Below are 21,510 nucleotides of genomic sequence, written 5' to 3'. Positions count from 1 at the left end.
AGGGCCCCTGGGATGTACATGTCTACCCGTGTGGCATTGTATAAATGAAATAACACAGGCTCTTTGAGACCAAGAACTGTGGAATCACGTATGGGGAAGGAAGAGAAAAGGAGGGAGAAAGGAGGAGAAGAGGAGGGGGCAGGGGGGTGGAATAGGAGGAAGAGGAAGAGAACAAGGAATTAAAAGAAGACAGTGAAAAAGAAGCCAGCGCAGACACAAGTTCCATACAGAACGATCAGCAAAAACCTTCCCATTTTGTCCTCATTCCTAACAAGAGATGGAAAAGGTACAGATGGAGTCTATCTTCGTTAAGGGTTTCTGTCCCCTTATGAGGAAGCCTGAGTGATACTGCCGGACTTGAGTATTGGGCGCAGCAAATGCTGGATGGAATTACTTGGGAAACAAAGAAAGCATTGAACACTGATAGTTAAAGACTTATCTGGAAGCAGGCAGACCGCTGCTGTCTAATATTTCACCTCTGAATAGAAAATTGGATACAGTTTAGAAAAAAAAAAGGCACAAAAATGAAATCCTTCTCCGATGGAGGTGAGACATCTATCATTGGTAACAAATAGCCCTGAAATGCCTCCTGAAGATTGAGTGAAATCAAACTGCACTTAGCTTTTGTGCCTGGAGAGAGATAAAGAGTCTAGAGATAACAGCCCACTCAGAAACTCTGTTTGAAACTGAGCATATTCCAAATATATCTGTTGCATAAATGTAGTCTGCAATTACTTGGGAGTTGTTCTCGGGCACTCACAAGGTTACTGTTCAGGTAGTTTACTTCAGCTGATCACCTTTGTAGCTTAATAACACACAGAGTGACATAGAAAAATAAAGGTAAAAAATAGGGCTTCTTTGTTATGCTTTCATCTGTGTTGGCTGTGGAAGGGAAGTACAACCCAGGGCAGACAGGAGAACAGGGGCTATCATAAAGGACAGTTTAGCCTTAGTGAGAGCTGCGACCTCCAAGAACAATGATCTTGAACCAGGACTCAGATGTTGTGTTAAATTCAAACTCCAAGAAATCCTTTCTTCAAGGTCTTTTAAAATAGACATCAAGAAAATCCATAACTATGAGCACCAGTCTCTGAGAGTGTGGTGATCGTTTTATGCCTACCATACTTTTTGCTTAATATATTGAATGTGCTCTCTGTCTGTCTGTCTCTGTCTTTCTCTGTGTCTGTCTTTGTCTATGTCTCTCTCTCCCCCCCCCTTCCGTGTGTGTGTGTGTGTGTGTGTGTGTGTGTGTGTGTGTGTGTGTGATGTATGTGTTTCTACATGAGTTTATTTGAGACTACATCTGTAGTGGCCAAAATTGAACACTAGCTATCCTTCTCTTGTCATTTTCTAAGTTATATTGTGAGACAGAATCTCATAGGTTCAGCTAGCCTGGCAGCTTAGTAATCTCTGAGCGTCTGTCTGTCTCCATTCCTCCAACACCGAAGATGCTGCTGTACTCGTGTGCCTATCTTTCAAGTGAGTGCAGAAGTTCCAAACTTAGGCTCGGGCACTTTAGTCATTGAGCCATTTTCCTAGCATACTCACATTTTCTAAACTACTATTTTTTGTAAAGCCATGACCAGAAAGTTTAGCAAATACCATTTGTTTTGGTGTTTTCATTTTTTTAAAAAAAATCCTTCTTTAAACAATTCTTGGCAAAATAATGGAGCAACACTGACATTTTCAAGGCTTAGACATAAGAATATCTCCATATGTCACAATAGCCATGGAGTCACAGGCCTTCCAATTGCTGTCTTGGGCAAATGAAGGTCACTGTTTTCTCATAACAGTAAAAGTTGAAAAGTAAACCTACAATTAAGATGATTTTGCTCAGAACTCAAGGCCATTACAAAAAAAAAAAAAGTTAAAATGAAACATTTATCCCAGATGGTTTCTGGGGAAGTGCCAACCAACAGAAGTGGGAAGACAGATGGAAGATTTTGGCAAGTCAGTTGACAAGTCTGAGTAAGGAGTATAAAATCTGGGATAACTCCAGTTTAACCAACTCCATAAAGGAGAGACTGTGCTCCTGGGGATAAAATGCAAAGGCCTCTTAGGAAAGAGATTGCATGTCTGTATCTATCTGGGAGACAGAGCTATTCGAAGAGTAAGCATTTGATGATGACCAGTTTGAAAAGCATATGATAGGCCGGTTGTGGTGGTGCACACCTTTAATCCCAGCACTCGGGAGGCAGAGGCAGATGGACCACTGTGAGTTCGAGGCCTGCCTGGTCTACACAGTGAGTCCAGGACATCCAAGATAACATAGAGAAACCCTTTCTCAAAAAAGAAAGAAAGAAAGAAAAGAAAAGAAAATGATATCCCTTGCCCTCCCCATCATCTACCAGTTTAAGACCAAAGTGAGGTAGATAAGGAATCTACGGGTCACCAAAAACAAAATAGAATATAAGGCAATTTCTGAGTCAAAAGCTTTGCTCATTAATGAAAGATTTCAGAAAGGAAGATCCTTTAGAAATTGTATAGTCCATTTCCTTCAGTCATGATAAATCCTAGTTCATAAGACAAACAAATCCACCAAAGGTTCTGATAAGGACTAATTCTAAATAGAGGAAGGACTTTTTTTTTTTTCAAATGATTAAGAATTCAGACTTTGGTTCTTATTTCTACAAATGTCATCCTTCTGAGTTAGGAAAGGTTAGACTTACAGATAGGGATATGTGAGAGATATGTTCAGCTCAGAATGGGAACTAGAGAGATGGATAAAAGACTAGTTAGACAACGTTGAAGACTTTCACAGTTCAGATGAACTGAACTCGCCTTCAGAGCTGTCAAGACATACAAGGAGAAATAGAATTAGGATACGTTTTGGTAAATAGTCTTTAAAGTATTATTGATGTAACAGGACGCATGGCCCAGAGTCAGAGAAGTAGAACATTACAGATATCCTCCTTATGAATATCTTCTCCTCTTTACACCATCCACCTGTTGGCCGCCCCCATTATCAAAAGCATTGTCTACATTTCGTGTGTGTTGTGGTTTGGTTTTGTTTTTATAATTGTATCATAACAAGGAGAAATACACCTTTCCATTCTAGGTTCACAACTTATAAACTATTAAATAACCCATCGCACAGTTGAACTTTGGTATAATCACTATTTTCTTCTCTTGTTAATCATGTTCAGAAAAGTTTCCTGAAAAGGGGAAACTATTCCTAGGATAGGAAAGAGGCCTAATAAATATTCATTTAATGAATTAATTAAAACATGCATACAGAAGTACACACAGAGAACTTTTAGTAGAATAAACAAGTCTGGTAATGAATTTTAATCTTGTAATGAAAGTTGTCATTTTATGAAGAAAGATATTAATTGTGTCTTGTGTACAGTACTTACCTGGCCTTACAAAACCTGGCAAGAGATGTCTAGCAAGGGCAATGAGAACCACACCACAGAGGACTTTGCTGTCCCTGCATGGCCCTCTGAGGAGTTCTGCTCATTTCAACAGTAGGTAAGGATGAAACTGGTTTCTACACTGGAAAATGTCTACGGATGATGAAATGAGTCAAAGCAGGATCTGCTTCATTCCTCTCGATGAAATCTGAGCAAGTTTTGAAAGAAGGGGACACCAGCAGAAATACATGGCAAGTTGTACAAAATGAAATCCAAAGTATTTTATAACTCACAGAAGACTTCAAATAATGGAGCATTTATTATTTTGGTAGAACATCAGATACAGAGAATACCAGGTATATTTTGAAGACACAAAGGATAAATAGCTGGTTTATCCATATTAGGTCAGTATTTAGGTAAACTAAGTCTGAGGGAGGTGGAGCCACACAGGGGTTCAATGTTGAGACTTTACAGTGAGACTAATATGTATTACTCATATACCAATGTCACCTAAACCTAAGCCTTTCTTTCCATGCATTGTGTTTCTATCTCATATATCTTACTGAGAAAAATTTATTGATTGTATAAGTTAATAAATTAATATAATTCACTAAACAGCATCAAAATACATTCCCATCCACTTTACATATTTTTAACATATCTAAGTAAGTGTCATTCTTATTTTCGTTCCTTTTTAAGTTATTTATTAAAGTGATTTTGGGTCTCTTTAAATATAAAAGACCGTATTTTTCTTACTGTGAGTACATTTTAAGCATGTGTAGTGGGTGCATCCGAACAAGGAAAACGCTAAGGCCATCATTATGACAAAATCATAGTTGTGGAAATACTAAACCCCAAACTTAAAAGACCATAAGCCAAGAAATTCAGTTCTTTGTAAACCCAATTGTTTAAGCCCTCCGGTATTTCTGAGTACCTAGCTATTACCAGCAAATGATCCTTTAAATAAGAACTCAGCATTCTTCTGGTTCATTTAGTGGTCTGTTACTCATGTAGCTTCTTATATTTAATAGAGCATTCCGAATCTTCTCAAACCTCAAGACCAGAGAACATTCTAGTCCCTTGTGCCATAAAGGCCTAATTTTACTTTCCATTTAATTAAAGGACCACAGTTAGGAGTTTATGTAAATCCAACTTTGGAGAGGAAAAATCTTATTGCGTCAGAGATTTGCTCCATTCATCAGGAAATTTATTCCAAAATAGATGAAATACAAACTATAGTTTGAGTCAGCTGAGAGACTGTGCTACCATAAATTGATCTTGTTTTGATCAGTTTTCCTTGGTATCTTCCTGAAAATTCCATCAAAATGAACTTGAAACTATTTTTCTTGCTCAAGTCCATACTGGGTCCTCCTGAGAGAAGAAAGTTTCCTAGAAGTGGCTAAGCAGCTTAGTTTAGTGAGAGTTTTTTTTCCTTTGAAATTGGAAATTTACTGTGTGTGGATATGCAAAAGGTTTTTATTCTCATTTCTGTATGTTGTGAACAGCCAGCTTCTTTCTGTCATCTGTCTCTAGGAAAAGAACAATGTATATCTTTTACTGTTTGAGGCATGACTAGCTTACCCACAGGCCCACACTTGGTCACTGTGCTGAGGAAAAATCATCACACAGAGATGCTGTTACAAAATGCTGAATCCTATGCTGGCTGTACACCTTGCTGGCTCTCTGTAGCTGGGGCCTTTGTGTTGGGTTAGACAATAGCCATTTTAAAAAACACTATACTACCTGGAGCCATAATAATAAGAACACATCTATCTGTCTGTGTCTAGCTTTTCCATCCTGCCTAAAACTGGCCCATGAAATAAAGAGGATGGCCAGCCTCTGCCCAGCCCTACATAGAGGAGATGACACTCCAGGCCTTGATCCTTTAACTCTGTCAGAAACTTCTCCAGGGAAGTATTTCCTGTACTTTAATTTTGTCTTTGACACTTCAACCCAAATCCAAAGAGGATTCTCTTTATTGAGTTATTGTCTTATAATTCAGAGAAGAATATTATCATACCTGGGGATAGAGGTAGCTCTACAGTTTTTAAAGATGTAGGCACTCTTCCAGCCAATGTGGTACCCTAAGCTCTATAAACTCAAAAGCCCATCTAAGGCCACATATTAATAGAGAATTTACAACACATTTTTCTCTATCTGTCTGAGATCAGGTTTCCAGGAGCTGGTGGTGAATTTTACGGAAAGAGCAAGAAATTTAAATTTTGTTTCTTCTACAGAAATAAACTTGTTAAGGAAAAGTCTTTCTTAAGTTTGTACCAAGAAAGGTACAATTGAACAATTACTATGGAAGGAACTTCACTCCAGAGAAAAAAAGAAAAGAGATTAGAGCCCGGCGTGTGGTGCACGCCTTCAATCCCAGCACTGCGAGGCAGAGGCAGGTGGATCAGTGTCAGTTCACGGTCAATCTGGTCTACAAAGTGAATCCAGGACAGCCAAGGCTACAGAGAGACACTGTCTATAAAAACAAAGAAAAAAGAAAGAAAGAAAGAAATGGGAAAGGAAGGAAGGAAGGAAGGAAGGAAGGAAGGAAGGAAGGAAGAAGACTAACAGATACACAGTCAACTGATGCGAAATTCCTCCCACATCATTCTCAGTGGGTCCAGACTCATTAGCTAGGTTGTCAGTGACACGACACTAAAACATGAGTTAAGTTCATTGAAGTTGCACCATGAAAACACCATGTTGTAGAGGCATGCTTCCTTTTGTTTGGGCTTATGCACAGTGGGAACTAGATGAGTGTAGTTTTGACTGTCTAACACTTACTTGCGAAGATACGAGGTTTAACTGAGAGGGCAAAGTGGACACCAGCTCTCATTCCTAATCAAAAAGGTATCTCCAAGTATCAACCATTCCCAAAGGAAAAGATTAGTTTTTTCACAAAGGAGTCCCATTGGGTCTACAAATCACACTCAAGGGCAGATCTAATACCCAGCAGTAGGTGGCAAAACAAATTCAACAGTATTTTTCGAAGATTTATTTTTATCTTACTGGGTTTTTTTTCGTTTATATATTATTGTCCCTGCTTTTGTGTTTTTATGGTTTTCTTGTGCATGTGTGTCTGCTTGTGTATGTGTTTCTTCTGCTTTTATATTTTTTCACTGTTTGTTTTATTCTATTTATTTTTTAAAATTTATCTTCTTGCTTTCTAAAAAGAGAGAGAAAGAAGGGATATATGTGTCCGGAGTCAGGAAGAATCTGAGAGCAGATGAAGGAGGGAAAAATATGATGAGAGTATAGTCTATGAAAAAAATCAATTTTTAATAAAAAAAATCTGAAGCTACAAATTACACGGAATGTCTGTGTGTGTATTAGTCATTCCTGGGAAGACATTGAGGTATGGGAATGAATATCATCAGGATATATTGTACAGAGTTCTCTAAGAATAAAAATGCCTGAGTATAAAAAAAAAATTCGGTAAAGCTTCTAAACTCAAACAGAGAAGACCCAAGCTTTAATGTTCACTGGGTACAAGAGCTTATTTTCTTAGTGATGTTTCCTATTTCCTGTTATGAAAAACTGTGGCATCCCATAATATGAAACAATGAAATCTGCTATTACTGAAATATAAAATCAATACCCATTTTTCAAACACGCTGGATTAAGGACATAATGCCTTCTATTTTAAAATATTTTTCAGAACGTTTTAAATTTATTGATCATGTGTGCGTCAGAATATCTCATTCTTTCCATTTGAGAACTCCGCAGTGACTGCTGAGATTTTCCAGAGGTCCGCCTGGAGAGCTGCCCTACTGTACAGAACTGAGGAAAGCGAAAGGAGTGGTGACCCCAACAGTATCCAGGAAGGTGTGGGCTCTAACTGAATTTTAAGAAATAGGTTTAGTTACTCATTGTAAGTGGATTCAAAAATCAGACAAACTTTGGGAAATTCCATGATCACACAAGTAAACAACTCCAAGTTAGAGCCATCTTGAAATGTGATTGTATTTCTTTGTGCTTTTATAAGAGAGATAATTTTCACAAGAATTTACACCAGGACGCCATTTGCATTGTTTTATTTTGCTATTAGCTTGTTAATCATAACATGCAAATAATCAAAAAGAAACATACACATGACAGAGGAAAATGACTCAAGAAAAGTTTCATTAAGTAACTCTGCAAATTCTTACTAGCAAATACATTTCTTTAGGTGAATGTGGTGCCATAAATTTTCTTTGGTGTAATTGCAAAATTGCTGGATTCGAAATACAGAATCTACATTTCAGTGAAACAAATTCAGTAAAACAAATATGTCAAAATAATTTGAATTGGGATAATGAACATCCATGCATATTTATTTCCATGCATATTTATTTCATGCTTTCCAGTCATTCAATTAAAATGTAAGGACCATCAGAACTTGACTGATAGCCACGAAATCAGTAAAAAAGGTTTCATTCCGTTTGAACACAGAGCTGTAGAAAACACTAAACTTACAAATAAAGGCTTAAAGTTTAATGTTTTTGTGTGTCTCTTCTGATGAAATAGGCCTGCTTTTCATCTCTTATTTAAAAAGTGTTAAATGTTCACAAAACATTTGCTTCATATTTAAAACCCATGAAGTAATACCAACAACAAAAGGATAATGTGAAAACTTAACACACATCCCCAAAACACCTAGCCATGAAGTGCTGCTCCAGAACACACTTCACAGTATAAGGATGAGAAGATGTCAGTTAACAGTGATTTCATTCGCCACACGTAGACATTCGTACATCTCATGGGGCAGGCTACTTTTGGAGAGAGGATTGCCGTCCAGGCGCAGGTGCTTGATCTTGGAGTAAGATAGTGGCCCCAGGATTTTACAGAAGCTCTTCACATCAAACTCTGCAAACGGAAGAATGGAAAAATCCAGTCATCTTTCGTTGTACTCTCTCAAAATTATCATTAAAAAAAAACATACCCCATGGCTCTAACTTGTCGTCAAATAGTCTGTACCATGTAGAAAGTCATCTTTACTGTGTGTTTCTTGAAGTAAATGCCACTGAGCTTGTATTCCAGGCCATTAAAGTGGGATGGCAGTATTTAAACACTAAGTAGGGTAAATCAGGAGGCTGAATGAAAATTCTTTTTTTAAAAAAAAATAGAATATATTGAATTCTGATAATAGGGTTTAAAATGGCATTCGACTAATATGAAATGTTTAGCCTGACCTGCAGAAATATAAACTGTACAAATAAACTCATCAATGAAAAGTTCATCCTTGGTTTTCCCAGCTGAAAATGATAGACTTAACTTGATGATAACTAAAGAGTTTTCCATCAACCACACACTGTGGCAGGGAATCAAAACTCCAAGGCATGAAGCAAATCATGGAATGTGTGGCCAATGTCACTTGGTGGCTCAGAACTTACCACAAACAAAAACTCACCTAGTATTTTAATAGAAACCAAGATCTTTACTAGAACTATGTTTACCCAGGTCAGTTTGGACTTTAAACTTGTCTGGTCCTTGGACAGCTCTTTGTTCAAACTCTAGCTAAGCAGTAATGAGTAAAACTCAGGTGTGCTGTTCTCTATTCTCCTATGCTTATTTGAACAACATGTCAGGGTAACCCCATGGTCTTTCTATAATACCCATCTCTGGGAAAGTCTGATAAAAAGAACAAGGAGGAGGAGGAGAAGAAGGAGAAGGAGGAGAAGGAGAAGGAGAAGGAGAAGAAGGAGGAGGAGGAGGAGGAGGAGGAGGAGGAGGAGGAGGAGGAGGAGGAGGAGGAGAAGGCGGCTTTAGGGCCTGTGTTTGCAGGCTATCTCTTCTGCTTTGCTACTTAGCTTGGGAACTTGGAACTCTTGGCTGCCCCCTCTGCCCGATAGAATGTATTGCTTTCAGTGGGTTCCATTAGAATTATCTAATGGTTCAAAGTACATCACAGTATATCAACACACAGAATGCCCTCCATAATTACTGATATCTTTTTAAAACTTTTTTTCTCATTCTCAAGTCACTTCACCCAAAGAAGATGAATATTGATGTAAACTGACTCTTAGTAATGTTCATTTAGACTAAGATAATTGCAACTGATAACTGTAATCACTACCTAGAAAACCTGAAGAACATGAATTGCCACATTGGCAAACTTCGGAATAAAACCAACTACGCTAGTAGACTTGTGATAGCCTGACCTGTGCGCCATGCGACGAACAGACCCAAACCTTGTTTTGATGGCTTTAAAAATGAAATGGATAGCGTGGCGTTTATGTTAGCAATGACAGTCTCCTTCGTGAAAATCGAAACCTGGAAGCTACAAGAAATTAAAGAAACATGGCAGCATAGTCCTAATGTCCGATATACCTTTTCTGATAGCAGCATTTTTATCCTGAACTTTTCATTAAAAAAAAGGTTCCATTTGAATACACATTAATAATAATAATAATAGCTCTATTTGTGAAATGATGTTTTTTTTTTCACCTGAATTTTTCACACATGGGCGAACCAACATATATCCCCTCCACACCCGGTTAAACGGTAAGGTCGGGATGGGGTGGTTTAATTTCCTCCCTGACTTCACATCATCTGAACTGAAGTGAGCTGTGGAGGAAGGAAGCCTTCATAGAGTAGATTATTCCGTCCAGCTCTTTCATGGAGATAAATAAAAACGAACCATGGCAGCACGTGAAGAGAAGGCGTGACTGTGGGAAAAGTGAAGGGCTGTAACACAGGTAAGGGGCTCTGTAAGGATATGTTTTAAAATAAATACATGCTTGTAATCTTTGTCAACATCATCCTTTCCTTATCTTCCTTAGGGTCCTCATCAAAGTGCTATGAAGACTGCATACACCACGTCAGATAAAAGAGGAGGTGTTGGCCACATATACAAGGTAAGACCCTGAACCTCAAGATGTTACGGAAGATGGGATGCCATGTGTGTGCTTTGAGACAAGTGGAGACATGCTTGAGAGCCTGTGCTGACTGAGTTTCTCCTGGTCATTTTCTTCCTCTTCTCCACGGGATCTTGCCAATTTATTAAAGGCAGCACACAGTTCTACCTAAGGAACAAACTAAGCGATAACAGGTAAATATTAAAAGAGAAGATATTGGTGTCAAATAGCCTCAAATAATCAATCTGCAGAAGTGTCATGTGAAGTTCTACGGTTTTAACTTCTCTGGGTCTTGACACTCTGAGGAGAGGCTAGGAACAATTTCAGTGTATGACTGAGCTGGGGTTCCATGTTTGAAATTTTGCTTTTCTTTTCATCTATTCCTACTGCATTGTGGGGCTTAAGGATCTTAGCACCCGACCAATCGAACACAGGGGCCGCTTTTTACTTACTTTCAAGTTCATTGACTTCCAGGTAATAGTTTTCAAGGTTTTCGCTGACAGTCGGTATGCTTTTAAGCTTATTATAGGAGAGATCCAGCTCCAGCAGGGTCGATAGATTAAATGAATTCCCGGGTACTCCACTATCAGCCAGTTCGTTGTGAGATAAACGTAGGTACTGCAACCCAGTGAAGCGCTTAAAATACTCATCCGGGATGTCGCTGATCTTGTTACTGTCTAAGTAGAGAGTTAGAAGTGTTGTTGGGAGATCAGAAGGCAGCTTGCTCATCTGATTGAAGCTCAAGTCGAGGTACTCTAGCGACTTAAGACCTTTCAGAGAAGCCGCCACAGCATCCTCTTTGAGCTGGTTGTGTTGAAGGGAAACGAAGGTCAAGTTTGCCAAGCCTTCGAAGGAGCCTAGCTTGGTGATTTTATTGTGAGAGAGCTGCAGGTCTTGCAGGGACTTCGGCAACGGGCCGACGGACTCTGTCAGGTTGTTGAAGTTGATATGCAGTTTCTTCAGTTGTTTGAGCTTCGAGAAAACTTTCCCCTTGATCTTGGAGTTTTCTAGAAGGTTGTAGTCTAGAATGAGCCACTGCAGATCGGTTACGTTCTCAAAGGCCTTTTCGTCAATGTGGTCGATCTGGTTATTCCTCAGGTAAAGGTACTTGATGCCAGGAGGCACCATGGGCACGCTTTTCAACTTCAGGTCATCGCAGTACATGGCGGTTGGGTAGTTGTGCGGACAGTCGCACTCTGGCGCACAGTTGAGTGACAGTTGTGAATACAGGAAGAGAGGGGCAGCCTCGTAATCATAGTATTGGCCACCAGCACTACAACAGACAAATGACAAGACAAAAAAAAACGCGCGGAGGCTCATTTCCAGCAAGTGCTTTGAATCCTAAACAAAGTGGAAACAAATGATTACAAAATGGCATAATCTCAAGAAAAAGTTCAATACGCATTACAACCATTAACAAAGTACATTTTGTTATTTCATTTTCAGTGCCTCTAAAAAATAGTGTCTTCACTGCCATTTAAATGTTTATATTTAAGCATGAGGAGAAGGATGTGTGTATTTACACCTTTGGGTGGAAACAGGTTTCAGGTGTGTGCACAAGCGCCCCCTTCTGGATATAGCTGACATAAATGTTTAGTTCGCGTCTTCTGCTACTCCCCTGATACCCTCCTAAATCACGGTTGTTTCCTGTTGACACCCGTCTCCCACAATGTTAGAACCCTACTTAAAATCCGTCTAAGCCAGAAGAAATGAAAATTAAAAGACCACTGTAAATTCTTCAGTGGATGCTGCCATCAACATCACTACAATGTCGCCTTAGAAAGATCCTAAGAAGGACCAGGGCAACCATGCTTTTCCCCCAGGGAAAGCTGCCTATGCCGCATGGGAGGTAATAGAGGCAGCAAGCAGGATTCCTTTCCAAGGACCTTGTTGTAACTGTGGATTCCGAGGAAGGGGGTTTGAATTCTTAGATTGGTATTTACATTATTTGAAGCCTATCATCTCCGTGCTTTAAAATCCACCACAAAATTGTACTCTGAAGTTAGTATTTAGTAAATTATCTTTAGAAGAGCAAATGTTTACCCAACAGGGAAATTCCAGACAGTGTTGCCTTTTAAATCCAAACCGAAAAGGATACCAGTTATCAAAAAATCATCTTTTCCCAACTTTTAAAAATTAAGTTCTTCTCCTTTTTAAAAAATATACTGTAAGTTCATCTGATAGTGTGTTTTAAAAATGTGTAAGGTGACATGGCTTGATAATACAAATTTTAGTGTCCCCACAAAGTGAAAGTAGGGAGAGAAGAGAGAATAAAGGGACAAAAGCAGCAACAGTAAAATAACAGCAGCAATGGCTTCATGAACTGTGTGTAAGATGTTAAGCTGAGAATGTACTCGAAATATTTTCTGGCAGTTATTTTCACATAACATGTTTCTAAGATGAGGACCAACAATGCTTCAAATTTCAGAGAAATGCTAGCAGCTTACACAAAATAAAGCTAGGATGTAAGATTTGGGATTCGTAGAACACATTACACAAAAGTTGGCGTTCCTGTGAGAGAGAGAATATGAAAAGAATCCACATTCAAATACACAGTGCGTCCTGTGACATTTTATGTAAATAGTATGAGACAAACATTTCCATGAGGTCGTTTGGAGCAAGTAGAAGTTTTGAGACCATGTGTTTTTTTAAATGCACATGCTTTGCTTTTTATCTTAGAATCATAACAGACTTCATGAAGTGAAACACTGAAAAATATTGTATGAAAGAAACACTTAACATTTTAACATTAGATACAGTCGCAATGGTCATAAACTATCTCCCCCCCCCCGCCCCCCGCCCCCGGCTCCTTGATCCTAATGGAAGGTGCTCAGTAGACAGGATTTGACCATAGATAAGCACTAGGCATGCCATGGCATACTAAGAGAATTCCGCATATTAATGATGCATAATGGTTTGTTGATTCATTTATAAGCTTTGACTTTTTTTTTAAATAGAATTTGCACAGCAGCAAAAACCTCTTCCACAGTTTTGGCAATGTAAAAGATACCACTCTCAATTCAAAGTATGCCCGTAGACATACAATGGCTCCACTGTGAGGGAAAGTTACAGTGTACTTTTGCCCATACTTTTTAAATACCTGTGACCATGAAAGAAATGCTTTTTTTTTTTTTTGCAAAAGAGTAAATTGTTTCCCCAAATTTCTTCAAAACGTCTTCCTTAAGGTGTACATCTCAAACCACAACTCTTTAAAAGGAGCAAAACATGGCAAAGCAATCCACACAAGTTTCTGAGTCCTTCAGCTAATGTTTTATAACACTGAATGTTTACTGCAACCTGTAACAACATATTTTATTGCAAAAAAAATCTGTTGAATGCTAGAGTCAGTGGCCTTTCTCTGCTCCAAGACTAGCTTTCAACAATTCAAGCATATGTTGCTAATTAGCATAGATGGTTAGCATTTTAACTTCTGTACTTTTTTGAGTGTCTAGTTTAACATTTTTTTTCATTGTGACCTTGGAACACTTTAAATTTCCCTTTGCCAGTCAATCCAGCACACACTGTGAAATTATCTATACATGATTCAAAGCATATTAGGGAAAAGGTGAAAAATAAATGTTCCAAACTGTCGTTGAGCAGCAAATTGGCAAAATTCCTCTAGATTTTTTTTTTGTCTCTTCCTGTTAAAATTAAACACTGTCCCAAAGAATCGGCATCCCCTGGGCTACAGTTAAAACAGCACTTACCTTACTCTCTTGACACTGTTTCCTCTAATTCCTTAAACAGACGCACTGCGAACAAGAATCCACTAATATATGCTGTGAACTCTGTCAGGGTGGAACTGGCTGCCAGACTCTCAGTGATACAAGAGCTGAGGAGGGTGGGGGTGGGGGTAGGGGTGGGGGACCAGCCCAATCACGCCAGTCTCTGCATGAGGTTATGTCACTGTGGGCTGTCGTGGTGTTGCGTGTAAGCACACTGCAGCTCTCTAACGAAGTGCAGGTGTACAGAACAGACCCATGCTTCCCTATGGAATGGGGGAGGGGGGGAGGGGGGGTTGAGGGGAGACGCACTCTAGATCAAACCCTTTAAGAATTGAGCCTGCTGCAAATAAGGCAGTTTTGTGGGAGAATGTTTCTCCTACAAACCTCTGTACTTCTGCGTGTGTGGCAGCGGTTAACTGTGATCTCTTCAGCCAACTCTTGTGCTCATGTAAAGATCTCATAAATCATGAGCAGAAGATCTCAGGAATTTGCCAATGAGCAAATTCAAAGGAATGGAGTCCTTTTTGTCCGTCTCTCTGGATGATATATTTGATTCACTTGGACCAGCTTGCTTATTGTCCCACTGATAAGTTCATTTCTATGCTATGAACAGCGCTTCGTATACACTTTGATACAGCTGAGAGTATGAATGTTTCCCCTCGCGTCCCCTGCTGAGGAAACGACTCTTATGTTCCTCAGATCTGGAAACACTCAGCAATGTCTGACCTGTTTTTCATTTGTAGATTTCCCTTGGGAACTCACTCCAAACCCTACTTGCAGATAATATTCTATAGCTTAATGCCAAAAAAAAAAGAGAACAAAGAAAACATAAATATCCTAAAAAAAAAAAAAAGTACCACAAGTCACAAGTCACTAATCTTTCATTCTGTCACCACATGCTCATGACTTTTTTCCAAGGTGGAAGTGACCCAAAGTTGTGGTCTCCCCCAAGGCCTGGCTTGGTAGATCCTTCCAAGTCATTTTCTGGTGCACATTTTATAATAGCGAATGAGCAATCTATTCAAGCCCTTACCTCCTTGATTATTTAGATTAGCTATATTTGTAGGATCTTTTTCATTAAAAAATATTCACTTTTTTTCATACTTATGAAAACCCTTAGAGCAAGATGTGTCAATATAGGTTGCTACAATATAATTATTTTCCTTTAAACATAACTTGAGACATATCTCAGTTGGTATAATGTTTGCATAGTACTCATAAAGCCCTAGCTTTAGTCCCCAGTGTCACATTAAGCAGGTGTGTGATGACAGGCAACGCGGAGATCGCAGCGCTCTAAAGGTAGAAGCAAGCGGACCAGGAATTCAAGGTCATCCTCGGAATTCAAGGTCATCCTCAGTTATACAGTGTATTTAAGTCCAGCCTGGGACTCATGAGACTCTGTATCAACATAACAAAAAACAAAACTCGATTGCATATCATACTTTTCATATTTTAATAGTGAGACCCAAGGAAGGTTAATTTCCATGATCATTACCTTATTACCCTGGAAAATAATACTAAAATAAATGCCTTATGTTCATTACAACAGTTGAAAGACAAAAGACGTTTTTTGTAGTTATATGTAACTGGCAGTATTGATTGAAAGATTTGTAAGCGTAACTTACTGCTATAGCCATCCCTATTAGCAATACTACTACTACTTTATTATTATTATTATTATTATTATTATTATTATTATTATTATTATTATAAGAATATTGTGGGGAGATATTAGTTTAAAATAATGAAATGAGTAAGTTATTAGGAAAAAGACAAGTAGATTAAATAGAATTAAGTGGCCTTGCAATAAAACATTTGACAAATCTATACACTAGCTGTAAGTGCATCAAATTTTAGAATCTTAGATCTTCTTTGAAAAATATCATCTACTTATGCTTTAAAAGTTTTCTTTATAAAGCAAAGAATGCATTTTTATTTCTAATAGCTTTTAAATGGATTATACTGGATTAAGGTCTACAAAGCCATATTGGATTTAGATCTATAAGGCTAGAGTGCAAAGCTAATAAACACTTTTAATAAAATGAGCACAATTAATGTAATAATTTCATTTTAATATCGAACTAATTATAGCAATTATGGGTTTATTATGATAATTTCATACATGCAGACTATGAACTTAGGTAATATTCATTTCCCATTACATTTTCCCCTCCCAATGCCCACACTCCTCTCTAAAAATAGTCTTCCATCAATTTCATGTCATATATGCAAAATAGAAATATATATCACATATTTTAAAAATTCAAATTCCATGCATGAGAAAATGTAGTACTTGTCTTTTTGACTCTTACTTATCTCACTTAACATCATCATCTCTAATTCCATTCAGTCTTCTGAAAATGACATCATATAGCTGATTAAAACTCCATCATGAGTTGGACCACTTTTTTTTTTTTTTTGGTGTCTTCTCATCTATTGACAGACAACACTTCAAGAAACAGTCATAAGTAAGAGATTACTTACAGATTCCAATAGCACTAAAAATAATGTCAAGAATTGATGAATGATTTTGCATAAATTAAAGTTTCTGCACAGCCAAGGAAGCAATTAACATAGTGAAATAAAGGTCTCCAGGATGGAAGAAAACACTTGCCAGCAATTCATCTGATAGAGTGTACTAGAACACAGCCTTTAACCTCTAGGTTACAACCCTGTAACTAAACGCCTAGTGTTGTGAAACGTTTGGCAACAGGCACAAGTTTCTGGACATGAAGAAACAAAAAAATGTGTTCACAATCAAATGTATAATGAATCTGGGGCATTTCTAGAATTGCCTGCCAGTGCTCTGAGATGAAAAAGCTTCAAGCCCTGATCTAGACTTTATAGATCTCAAAAAATGATACACATAAAAAAACTAAAATAAATATTAATAAAGCCAGGAGCAAATAAAACATATTTTCTTTGTGAATGAAGAGGAAACTGATTTTTAAAGATGTCTTTTCATTTATGGGTGTATGCGTGTGACTGTATTTGAGCCCTGTGTGTGGATACCCACAGAGGTCAACACAGAGTGTTGAGTGCCACGGAGCTAGAGGTACAGGTGCTTCTGCGCCTCCTGATTGTAGGTGCTAGAGGCAGAATTCCAGTCGTCTTCAAGAACAGCACGTGTTCCTAATAGCTAAACCATCCTCCAGACCCTAACATCAGTTTTTGTAGTGTATTCATACTATACCATTTTTTTCTCAGATTTTTCGTGTTTCTTTGTTTTTGTTTTTGTTTTTCAAGACAGGGTTTCTCTGTGTAGTCCTGGCTGGCCTGGACACACTTTGTAGACCAGGCTGGTCTGGAGCTCACAGAAATCTGCCTGCCTCGGCCTCCCCGAGTGCTGAGATTAAAGTCATGTGCCACCACGCCGCCTGAGTTTTCATGTTTCTTCTTTAAAATATTACCGAAACTATTATAATATATTCAAATGTGGAAACAATACTAATGTCAGTTGGGAATAAGAACAAAGATTAAGTGTGACAAATTTGCAATCAAAATGGTGGCCAAGGGACAGTTCCTTTGAGCATCACTCAGACGCTGTGGCATCTGGCCTTCAGCACGCTGAGGTGAGGAATGCACCCTCCACCTTGGCAAGTGGAGGTTCATGGGATGTGAGACAGTGCGGGAGGAGGGCTGAATGGGATTCACATGAACACAGCCTGACAGACTGAAGGGACACTCTGTGCCCCGATAACCAGATCCATGTTCCCTGAGACCAGAAATTATTCTGAGGAGGGTGGTAACTATGTCATTTACCCTGGACTCTAAGCCCCAGGGTCAAGACAGCCAGGTCACCCCTTTTTCATAGAAATTCTGGCAGAAGATCCTGCTTGCCCAAGATCCTGCTTGCTGTTGAACTGAAAAGGCACTCCTACAAGAATGCAGTAGAAAAGCAGATGAAACCAAACTTTCTCAAGTAACTATAAGCAGTCAAAGAAAAAATGGGAGTGGTTTGCTTATCTGTTTTTGAGACAGGGTCTCACTAAGTAGCTCTCTGTAGCCTGGAACTTGCTATGTAGGCCAGGATGGACTTGAGTTCATAGAGTTCCTTTTTCTCCTTTCTTTTTACATTTTAAGAATTGATTTTTCTTACAGTTGAGAAGGAAATAATTATGTATATTAATGGAATCCAATATAGTACTTCAATATATGTCTATGATGTGCATTGATCATGTAGCTTTATTAAAAGCATGATTCCTGACTAGACTCCTTATGTAGACTCGGCTGTCCTTGAAATCACACAGGTCTTCCTGTCCCTGTCCCTGGAGTGCTGAGAGTAAAGGCATCCATCGAAGCCAGGCCTCCTTATCATTTCATTTCTTTATGCTTGTCATTTATATCTTATATTCTAGATCTTTATAAAATTTTAATGAAATTGTGTGTGTGTGTGTGTATGTGTGTGTGTGTGTGTGTGTGTGTGTGTGTGTGTGTGTGTGAGAGAGAGAGAGAGAGAGAGAGAGAGAGAGAGAGAGAGAGAGAGAGATGTGTCACTGCTCTATTATGGATCACCAGAATGTATTCCTCCTTCTGGGTTGTGCTGGGTTCCATCAGTTTTACATACATGTTTTAATATTATGTTATTCCATGAAAGAGACTGACATCTTTTTATTTTTATCAGATTTCAGTGTCCTCTCCATAGGACATTTAAATTCTTTAAAAGCCATTGACAGTATAAGAACCACAGAGATATGTGGGACATATACTTGCCAATGTGGGCATGCAAGGTGAAAATGGAGACGTAATTAAATCCTGTATTAAGGTTGCAATAACAGATCCATTCTCTGTTAACACAAAAAGACTTTTATGAGAACACTTGCATTGAAAAATGTATCCTTAAGCCCCATGATGGTGGTGTATTCCTTTAACCCCAGCATATGGGAGGCAGAGGCAAGTAGATCTCTGTGAATTCAAGGCCAGCCTAGTCTACAGAAGAAGTTCCAAGACAGCCAAAGCTAAATAGAGAAGCATTGTCTCAAACAAAACAAAACAAAACAAAAAACAAAAGACAAAAAACAACAACAAAAAAGGAAAAATAAAAATATACTAGAAATGTAGAGCATGTAAGGATTCTAGTGGATGTTTGTAAAATCTGTATCAGATATCTCTTAACTGGAAAGACGCACCCTTACACCAACTTCCAAGCTAAAGCTATTGTGACACATTATATTGGCTGACACACATGGAGAAAATGCCACCCCATAATCTGACAATAAATGTACACTATCCTCTGGTAAATTTAAGCACAATTTTCAAATAAGCATGAAAACTCAATAAGCATTGAGTATTGTTATTTTCAACACAAAACAAACGTTATATCAAGTACCAGATAAGATGAAGATAAAATAACTGAAATCAAATCAAATAATGGAGTTCAATGTAATTTGTGATCGGAAATTCAAATTTTGTCAAAATTTGTCATTTATTTCTTTGGTCTTGAAAGATAAACTTTGTTTTTGAAAATGCATTTGCCAGATATAATAATCTAATGTTAGTGCATGTCTTTGAGTATGTGTGCATGTGTATGTGTGTGTGTAACACTTTTAATTAATGATGGAGTGACAACCCAGGCCGGACAACATGGGGCTCGTTACCTCAGCTACCAGGAAATCTGAGGTAAGAAGATCACAAGTTCAAGGTCCACCTGGACTGTAGAGCAAACTCAAGATCATCCCAGACAAAACAATTGAACATTGTCCCAGAATATAATGCAAAATCGGGGTTTATCATACAGCAAGTAAAGGAGATGGTGAAGTGCCAGGGCTTTGTCAGTTAATCGTGTGGATGCAATTAAACTTCTTAGAGGAAAGTTTACAAGGAATAGGTGGTGCTGGTACTTAGCCCCTTCACCTCAGCATGTTTGAAAGATACAAAAGGCAGCACACAGCAGCTTTGGGACAGCAGATTCCCTGAAATGCAATCTTCATTGTCTCTTCTAACCTTTGGTTTTGAAGGATTTGCTCTCTGGCTACCTCTTCTGTCTCATCTCCCCAGGTCTCTCTTTCTGTCTCTGCCTCCCTCTCTGTCTCACCTCCTTTTCCTCATAAGGCCAATGAGCTCCACCTGGAGAATGTTTACAGTCTCAGATGAAGTGATATGCTAAAGTGTTTAAACACTGTAAGCATACAGTGCTATATTTCAGCTAAACCACAGACATTTTCAAATCTACAAATGTACGCTTAGTAATTACAGTAACATTTAAGCATTGAAAAATAAACATCTAGTGAAATTATAAATTGTTTTAAATGCTATGCAATTTATAAGTAATGAAGTAACTAAGGAAAACTTGGAGAAGTTCTTATCATGGTCCAACTTATTGTTTCAAACCTTATAGTAATGTGTAGGTGAAGCATAGTTCTTAGCCAGCATTCAATCAAGTGGGTAAGCATTCAATTCTCTAAAAATGAGACGCTGCTAAGCTATGAGGCTCAGTAAGTGTCTTTGGTTTCTACTACTGTACCAAAATAACTGATGCTGAGTGCCTTATAATGAAAAGATGATTACTTAACTCAAAGTACTGAAAGATGAAAGTCTAAGTTTTGGCACCCGTATATACTCAGTCTCCACTACTCACCCCCATGCCTAAGTCACATCATAGTGGCAATGTCCTCAAGAGGCCAAGTACATGGCGCGTGAACCCACTCTCTTACAAACTAACCAGAATCCTCTGATAAGCACATTAATCTCCTCTGAAGACTGAACCCTAATGAAGCCCCCGCCCCAACACGGTGATGTTATTTCCCAAACATGCAAATGCAAGTTCAGATCAACACAAACTTGTGGGTGTTACATTTTCAATATGAAATACTCCCGCCCCCCCACTCCCACTCCCAACCCCCAGGCTCATGTTTTGAGCATCAGTACTCTTCACTGTGATGCTATTTGGAGGACGATAGTCATTTTTACTGGCCTTTCCTGCCAAGATGGATTGAAAGTGTGGGTGGGAAAGGATGAGTCACAGGAAGCCTTCCTTCATGCAGATGATGGTTGCTGTCAGGTATTTTATCAGATGAAAAAGTAACTGATGCAATGAGTTCCCAGTATCTTTTAGGGCCATTCCCTAAGCTGAGAAACACAAAGCTTAACTGAGAGCGAGCAGATAAGCATGCAGTGTTGATATCAGGAAACAATGCCCCTAGGAGGAAGAAGTGATCCTCTGAGGCGGGGAACAGCAACTCGGCCTGTTGTTTCGTCATGGGAGGAGATTTAATGTGATGTAGGGAAGTCAAGGAGACATTTTGGGGAGTGAGCTGAAGTTTGCTCTGAAAGAAAAGTCCACACCACCCCTCCCCCATGCAGAAGAAAGCTCTATAAAGGCCTGGGGGTATGTAAGGTTCTACAGTGTGCAGCGCGACTGCTTTCCATGGCTGGATGCATGTATAGAAGGTTGATGACGACACCAGGATGAGGAAATCAATCTGGTTTTCTTCAGAGGACATATATGATGATTCAGAACCAACACTGTCCAAGACACTAACGCTGCATGGAAAACGTAGACATTTAAAAGCATTTCTAATCTGCTTACAAATAATTGTTTCCTGAGGTGTCTAGTACGTACACGCTCCTAAAAGTATCAAGTCCTGAAACATGGCT

At 38.7% G+C, this 21,510-nt stretch overlaps 1 protein-coding gene across 1 annotated transcript; it reads right to left on the bottom strand.

Annotated features, from left to right (window-relative positions):
• Positions 1-7,371: 7,371 nt before the first annotated feature.
• Positions 7,372-14,053, bottom strand: LUM (lumican). The gene is made up of 3 exons (XM_084794118.1): positions 13,897-14,053; positions 10,642-11,530; positions 7,372-8,198 (listed from the first exon to the last, which is right to left on the bottom strand). Exons 2-3 carry the CDS (start codon positions 11,507-11,509, stop codon positions 8,044-8,046), a joined length of 1,023 nt encoding a protein of 340 aa, XP_084650244.1. The 5' UTR covers positions 11,510-11,530; positions 13,897-14,053; the 3' UTR covers positions 7,372-8,043.
• Between the last annotated feature and the right edge of the window lie 7,457 nt (positions 14,054-21,510).

The sequence above is a fragment of the Acomys minous genome (assembly GCF_964271855.1).
Source record: "Acomys minous genome assembly, chromosome: 9".
NCBI lineage: Eukaryota > Metazoa > Chordata > Mammalia > Rodentia > Muridae > Acomys > Acomys minous.
Note: the sequence above shows the minus strand (reverse complement) of the source record. Positions and strands in the feature narration are given on the sequence as shown.

Excerpts from the sequence above, each read along its gene's own strand:
- LUM (XM_084794118.1), bottom strand. The coding sequence starts at position 11,509 with ATGAGCCTCCGCGCGTTTTTTTTTGTCTTGTCATTTGTCTGTTGTAGT. Across the intron at positions 8,199-10,641 it reads GGAAGTCAATGAACTTGAAA|AGTTTGATGTGAAGAGCTTC; the intron begins GTAAGTAAAAAG and ends TTCCGTTTGCAG.